An 8,291-nucleotide genomic window follows, 5' to 3' on the forward strand; every position below is an offset into this window, starting at 1 on the left:
CTGCCACAAAGCAGTCACCACCGGAAGATTTCACATTCCAGTCATTTGTACAAGAAATGGCAGATAATATTCCTTTTCAATTACATACCGAACAAGATAATAGGCAACAAACACTAGAAGTGCTTCAATTTGTTGATCCCCCTAAGCACACTCTTGCCATACCTGTCCACGACATTCTGTTCCAATTACAACAACGTCTGTGGGAACACCCTTGTTCAGTCCCTGCAATAAACAAGCGCATAGAGTCTACTTATTTGGTACAACCTTCCTCAGCATACCAAAAAACACAGCTTCCCCACCACTCGGTGGTTGTTGAATCGGCCCAAAAGAAATCTCAATGGACAAGAGCCCATTCCTCAGTCCCTCCAGGGAAAGACAATAGGTTCCTTGACCAGCTGGGCTGCAAAGTGTACCAAGGAGCAATGCTGAATTCCAAAATATCAGCATACCATTTGTATATGACACAATACCACAGAAACTTGTGGAAGCAAATGGAAGAGTTTGTGCCATCTTTGCCTGCACAATATCAAGAAGCTGCGCAGGCTGTTATAAATAAGGGTTTTAATGCGGGCAAACACGAAGTACGAGCCGCATATGACAGTTATGACACTGCCTCACGGGTGGCTGCATTGGGCATTGCTGCAAGACGCTGGGCCTGGCTTAAAGCATCCGATTTAAGACCAGAGGTACAGGACAAGCTGGTTGATCTTGCCTGCCTGGGGGATAACCTATTTGGTTCAAAAGTCCAGGATGCTGTTTCCCAACTACGGGAGCATACAGAAACACTGCGGCAGTTATCCACACTGCCACATGACCCTTCTCCACATTCTGCCAGATGACCATCACGAAGGGACACCAGAAGGCCCTTCTTCAGACAGCGAAAATACTAACCCCCATCGTCTAGACAGAGACCACCTAGATCTCAGCAAAGACCTCAACAGCGACAACAAAGAGCTCCAAGACCAGCACCAGCCCCTCAAACTGGACCTGCCACTGGTTTTTGAGATTACGACCGGAGAACAGAGCCCACATGCCAACCCTTACCCAACGCTACCAATAGGAGGCAGACTACAAAAATTTTACATCAATTGGACATCGATAACGTCGGACCAATGGGTCCTGTCTATCATCCACAAAGGATACCATCTCAGTTTCAATTCAATCCCTCCAGATTTTCCACCAAAACCTTCTCATCTCACCGAGGATCACATTCTTCACCTTCAAAAAGAATTATCCACCCTTCTGAGCGCCAGGGCAGTCGAGAAAGTACCCTGGGCCCAGCAGGGCAGAGGGATTCTACTCCCGTTATTTCCTCATTCCAAAGAAAACCGGAGGCCTTCGTCCTATGCTGGACCTCAGAAATCTCAACAAATTTCTAAAAAGAGAAAAATTCAGAATGGTATCCTTAGGTATAATGCTCCCACTCCTTCAACAAGGAGATTGGCTTTGTTCTCTGGACCTTAAAGATGCTTATGCTCACATTCCAATATACCCTCCTCATCGCAAGTATCTGCGCTTCATGGTAGGAAATCAACACTTCCAATACAGAGTTCTACCATTCGGTCTTGCCTCTGCTCCCAGAGTATTCACAAAATGTCTGGCAGTCATAGCAGCACACTTGCACAAACAAGGTGTTCATGTTTTCCCATATCTCGACGATTGGCTCATAAGAAGTCAATAACAAGAAGGAGCTCTAACTTCCCGAAATCACACGATTGCTGTGCTTCACAACATGGGTTTTCTCATCAACTATCCAAAATCCCATCTAATTTCTTCTCATCTTCTCCAGTTCATAGGAGCAGAGTTGAACACTATCATCGCAAAAGCCTTTCTACCGGGCGATAGTGCAGAAACGCTGTCCCTCTTGGCAAAGTCGTTACATTCACGGAAACAGGTAACGGCTCACCAGGTTCTAACCTTATTAGGCCACATGGCTTCCACAGTTCATGTTACTCCTATGGCAAGACTCGCCATGAGAGTAACCCAATGGACTTTAAAATCACAATGGATTCAAGCCATTCAACCCTTGCACTCTCCAATCCAAATCACACAATAACTTCGTTCATCTCTCCTTTGGTGGATGGACAAGAACAACTTACACAAGGGGCAGGACTTCCAGCAATCAATCCCATAGATCACTGTAACTACAGATGCATCCACCTTAGGTTGGGGAGCTCATATAGACAATCTCCAAACTCAAGGAACATGGACAAAACTCGAAGCAACGTTTCAAATCAATTTCCTAGAACTTCGAGCTATAAGTTATGCGCTGCATGCGTTCAAGGACTGCCTATCGCACAAGATTGTTCTGATCCAAACGGACAACACAGTAGCCATGTGGTACATCAACAAACAGGGAGGTAAGGGCTCGTATCTCCTTTGTCAAGAAGCCGCACAGATTTGGGGATGGGCCCTGAACCACTCAATGTTCCTCTGGGCCACCTATCTTGCAGGCATTCAAAATGTAGTGGCGGATCGACTCAGTCGTCAGTTCCAACCACACGAGTGGTCCCTGGATCCCTCAATAGCGACCAGGATATTTCAGCGTTGGGGTCAACCAATGATAGACCTGTTTGTGTCACATCTGAATCACAAAATGACCAATTTCTGTTCTCTACACAAACAGAAGAACCAGCCAGCCAAGGACGCCTTTGCGCGCCCTTGGAACTCAGGCCTACTATACGCGTATCTTCCGATACCACTTATAACCAAAACTCTAGTGAAATTACAACAAGACAAGGGGTCCATGATACTCATAGCCCCGTATTGGCCTCGACAAGTATGGTTTCCCACACTTCTAGACCTCTCAGTCAGGGATCCAATTTGTCTGGGAGTAGCTCCCACTCTCATAACTCAAGATCAGGGTCGGTTGCGCCATCCCAACCTCCAATCCCTAGCCCTAACAGCATGGATGTTGAAAGCTTGATCTTACAACCACTCAATCTTTCATCCAATATATCTCAAGTGCTTATAGCTTCACGTAAACCTTCCACACAAAAGAACTATTCTTCCAAATGGAAGAGATTCACTCTGTGGTGCAGGCAAAAGAGTATTGATCCTTTCACCTGCCCCACTACTTCTCTTCTAGACTATTTATACCATCTTTCAGAATCTGGTCTCCAGACTTCATCTGTAAGAGTTCACTTAAGTGCAATCTCTGCTTACCATAATAAAATGGGAGATGCACCAATATCTACACAACCTCTTATCACCAAGTTCATGAGAGGTTTAACTCAACTTAAACCACCAATTCGGCCTCCAGTCACGGCATGGGACCTGAACTTGGTCTTAACAAGACTCATGCGTTCCCCTTTCGAACCCATAGATTCTTGTGATCTTAAATTTCTCACATGGAAAACTATCTTCCTCATAGCCATTACATCAGCTAGAAGGGTTAGTGAGCTACAAGCACTGGTCACATATGAACCTTACACTAAGTTTCTACATGACAGAGTGGTTCTCCGAACACATCCAAAATTCCTTCCCAAGGTAGTTACGGAATTCCACTTAAACCAATCCATAGTTTTACCCACATTCTTTCCAAGATCTCATTCTCATCAAGGAGAACGAGCCTTACACACCTTGGACTGCAAACGTGCATTGTCTTTCTACATAAACCGCACAGCAGTCCACAGGAAATCTAAACAACTTTTTGTTTCTTATGATCCAAACAAACCAGGAAAGGCAGTGGGTAAGCAGACTTTATTACACTGGCTAGCAGATTGCATACAGTTTTATTATGAACAAGCAGGCCTTCCTCTCCAAGGGCGAGTAACGCACATGCAGTCCAAGCAATGTCAACCTCAGTAGCACACTATCGTTCAGTGCCAATTCTTAACATTTATAAAGCAGCAACATGGAGTTCTCTTCACACCTTTGCAGCTCATTACTGCCTAGATACAGCCTACGGACAATCTATCTTAAAGAACTTGTTTCCAGTTTAAACCCAACTCCTTCTACAACCAATCTGCTGTGATCTTCAGCTGATTCATTTCAACAACAATACTTCACTGTTGACTCAATCACAAATGACTCAGCCTCTAGCTTGCTAATCACCCATATGTGAGGACTAGCATCCTGCTTGTCCTGGGATAAAGCAAAATTGCTTACCGTGTAATAGGTGTTATCCCAGGACAGCAGGATGTAGTCCTCACGAAACCCACCCACCACCCTGCGGAGTTGGGTCTGATACGTTTTATTATTTTATTTTTGCTAAAGCTTATTGCTACATACGAGACTGGCGTGAGACCCCTGTGGCAGGGAATATCATGGCATGCCGGGCATACTCAGTAGCCTCGGGCAGCCAGTCAAAGGTTTATAGAAACTTTGACAGAAGTTTTCCCGCGTTCAGGCTCCGTCGGTGACGTCACCCATATGTGAGGACTACATCCTGCTGTCCTGGGAGAACACCTATTACAAGGGAAGCAATTTTGCTGTATTCAGTAAATTTAAAATTTGGTGAAACCCTACGTCAGGAGCAAAAATGCATCCCTTCTTTAACTGAGTAAATTTTGTCCATTAGCTAACTTTTGGATCTGAAGGATCTAACAGTTGGGCCTCATTGTATGAGAACTTCAATCAGCCTCAGAGAGTACAATCCTTTCTGCCCTTTCCAATGCAGTTAATCCAATCGAATAAATAATAATAATAAAAATTTCCTGTGAGCTTGCTCATGGGCTCCATCGCAGCCAGTTAGCAATATTTATTTTCCCAATGTGTAAAACATTCAGTTCCTTTGAATATTGCTAGTAGACAAATTTCTCTTTCTTATAACAAACAAACAAAAAATAAGGAGAATTAACTATGGGTATGTATCCACAAGAGAGCAGTTACTGTAAATGTTCCAGTGACAAGACAAAAGCAGAGCAGTAACAGCCTTCATTTTGCAGTTGCTAGCCATAGGTGGTGGCTATAATCTGTTTTTAAAAGCAACAAAAAAAAAAAGGTAATCCAGATGATTCATTATGTGCAATTTTTTTTTTCCCTCCCCAGAACAAAAATATGGAGCTGGCCTCTACTTTCACAGCAACCTAAGAGAGTTGATGCTTGGTGGAAAGAAGCCACTGGAGGAAGACAGTTTGATATGCATCTTTCAGGCTGAAGTGGTGACGGGCCATTATGTCATGGGTGATCAGTCCTACATTGTGCCCCCCACGGTTGGCTCCGATTGGATGGATTTGAGTGATAGCGTTGTAAATAACACTACAGTTCCTGAAACATTTGTCATTTTCAATAGCTCTCAGGCTAATCCGCGGTATTTATTTACTTGCAAACAAAAGGGGGAATCTTCACGTTAATATTTTCGGATAAAAGGGAGTATCACCTGAGAAACTTACAAAGAATACATTTCTTCATGATTGATGAGGAACTATATTCATTCAGTTTTAACAGTGTCTATACTTCTTATTAATGTGATTGGAATATACAAAACAGATTTATTCAGAAACGAGCCGAGTTATTTCTTGCATAAACTGATACACACAGCCTTTAGTTTATCAATCCATATCTTTTGGGTAAAATATGGAGATCATGAAAAATCACTACTTAGCAATAGAGGAATATTTAGAAATAAGCATTTTATCAATGGGGTGGATTATATTTTAGGACCATATTTGAGGTGTGATTCCCTCTAGGTGGGATATGTTTTATTTAGCATGGTACATGGCTGGTTTCCCGCAGTTCCCTGCTCATTGTTTCCCTTTTCCTAATATAGCAGTAAGGTTGCCCTTGACCCATCAGAAAAATGTATCTTTAGTAGATAGATGCTTGACCTTAGGCTGAAGAAATCGTTGAATAACTGATTGGATAAAACTCCCACAATGACTCTAGAATACTTAACTACAAAGGAGATTTCACTACTCTCTCCCTTTCCTCCTTCCAAAAACATGAGACATTTTACAGAGTTTGTAGAAGTCTAAGCACCCTTAATTTGCCAATTAACTTTCTAGAGTGGGGCAAGCTGAATTTTATGTAGAGAGAGGCAGAGTCATCAGAAGTTATGCAGTTTCCATTTAGACAAATATTAGCTTAAAGAAAGTTTTGGTTTGATTTTTTTGTCAGAATTGCTGTGTGGCTCGCACTGATAAGGGTGGAGGGAAGTTCTGCTACTTGATTTTTTTTTTTTTTTTTAATTGGAATGGGGAGATCTCAACTGAAGTAGAAAGGAAAGATAGTATTATCCTCTTAGCAACTCCCAGTCAACATTACTCAAAATTTAGGAAGATTACAGTCTCAAGGCAAGCCATGGTGATCAGTAGAGGTAGAGTTAAGGACTTGATCATAGAAGAACAAGTGCTTTCAATCATAGGTACAGGAATGTGGTATGGCACTGGGACCAAGGCATGACCAATGTTTTACCCCACATAGAATCAGGGAGCTTGGAGGGCAAGTTGGTTTGTTTGGGTCCCACCCAACCCCGCTGGCCCTGCTTTCAGTAATACATATAATCTGAAGTGCCAGAATACCAAAGTCAAGAAAGTAAATGGAGCTTGTTCATGCCAACAGTTGGAGTGTGAAATTTCTTGTTTCCTAGCGTGTAGCCAGATGGACTCAGGACCAATGGGTTATGCTCCCCTTCCAGCAGGCGGAGACCTAGACGTTTCAAAGCTGACGTCACCCTACATACACCCCTGCAGAGACCTCAGCTCTTCAGTATTTCTCCTTCTCCAGCAGATAGTGGACGTACTTTTTGGAGGGAGAAATTCTACATTTAAATTGGAGAAAAAAATTGAACCCTGCTCTCCTGCGGTGATACCTAAAGGTCCCTCCCCCAATTGAAAATTCCTGAGGCAATTTCCTAGATCCCTCAGAGGTGTTCCTTGGTCCAGTAGCCGGTTCCCAGCATGGACTTTGTTGCTTAAGCAGCTGAAAGGCAGTGGGTGCAGGAAGCCGTGCGTAGTGGTGATGGCCAAAGCCCTCTCCCCCCACAGCCAGAGACTGTCTCTGTACTCAGCCAGTAAGCGCTGAGCCCAGATAAGTTTTAAAAAAAAAAAAAAAAAAAAAAGATTTACCTTCCAATTCAGAAGGGTTTTCAATAAGACTTCCGGTCTCCTTGCTCTGTGTGCCATACCAATATCATTCCCGATCCCGTTGGGGTAAGGGGAAATGGGCTTCTGAGCAGGTTGAGCGCCCTCTAAAGTGGATGGGCTAGGCCCCGCTTTAGGCTTGGTTTGCATACCGCGTGGTAGGCTATGGTGGCGCCATCTTGCGTGCTGTATTGCCCTCAGAACGTCGGTAGGTGCAATGTGTCAGCTTTGCGTATGCGCCGTGTGCACAATATCGCACACATATATAGCACACAACCGATGCACAAAATACAGACAGAGCCAAGCACACAGGCTGTGCGTGCGCCTTGCCACGTCCCGCCTAGGCACTCAAAATCTGTGTGCATAAAATTTTAAGCACAAGCCAACAGAGCACACAGTTACCACCACAAATGACTCTGGCAGCCGAGAAACATAAGCGCCTTTCTCTTTGCACTGCCTGTCATATTAAGGCTTCATAGTCTGACCTTCATTGCAACTTATGTCAGCACTGTGAGGAAGCCCAGGGAGAGCTGGCCTCCCCGGACTTTGCTAAAGCTGGCTCCTCCCATTCAGAGGAAGGGTTAGCCACAGCCTTAACTGGAAGCATTCCAGATCTGAGTACTCCCATGACTGGGTCATCCGTGGGAGAGGGAAATTCAGTGGCACCTACCCCAGTACCTCCTGGGCTAAGCATGGACCCGGCTGCCTTCTCTTGGGTGGAATTTTTCCAGGGACTACATGCCTTTGTACAGGCGCAGTCGGCTACCTCACTTACCCCTGTCCGGACAGAACATCAGCTGGTAAGCCCTCCCTCACCCAGTCCTATCTGCAGACCTCGAGGCGTGCCTCGCCTCACCAAGGGTATCTCTGGCAGGAATCCGGGCGGCACAGACAAAGAGGAGATGGATTTCTTGGAAGATGGGGAAATTTCCCCCTAGTTTGGAACTGTATCGGACCACGTTAGTTTTTTCCATAGAGATGAATTGCTGGTCCTAGTTTCCCAGACTCTGAAGGTGCTAGGAGTTCCTGTGGCGGAATTTATGACTGAACCAAAGAAGAATCCCATTCTGATTTCCCTTCGGAAAGCTTCTTGTTACTTTCTAGTACTGGAAGCCATCCAGTACTAGATGCCCCAGAAGCAAGTTTTAAAGGGGGGCAAGCATTAGAAGCTCTATACCCACTGGATCCGGCAGTGACAGAGCATTTGCGTTTCCCTAAAGTGGATGTGCTGGTCTGTGCCGTCTCTAAGCGAACAACTATACCAGT

General features: G+C 44.5%; 1 protein-coding gene across 4 annotated transcripts in view; it reads left to right on the forward strand.

Moving 5' to 3' along the window:
* Window positions 1-6,722, forward strand: part of PARP9 (poly(ADP-ribose) polymerase family member 9) — a 110,501-nt gene extending 103,779 nt beyond the window's left edge. For all 4 annotated transcript variants that reach the window (XM_029605299.1, XM_029605297.1, XM_029605296.1 and 1 more), the window contains exon 12: window positions 4,993-6,722. In XM_029605299.1, the coding sequence (XP_029461159.1) occupies window positions 4,993-5,297 (305 nt within the window). In that variant the 3' untranslated portion in view covers window positions 5,298-6,722. The remainder of the gene's footprint in view (window positions 1-4,992) is intronic.
* Window positions 6,723-8,291: the final 1,569 nt, after the last annotated feature.

This window comes from Rhinatrema bivittatum, chromosome 6, assembly GCF_901001135.1.
Source record: "Rhinatrema bivittatum chromosome 6, aRhiBiv1.1, whole genome shotgun sequence".
Classification (NCBI taxonomy): domain Eukaryota; kingdom Metazoa; phylum Chordata; class Amphibia; order Gymnophiona; family Rhinatrematidae; genus Rhinatrema; species Rhinatrema bivittatum.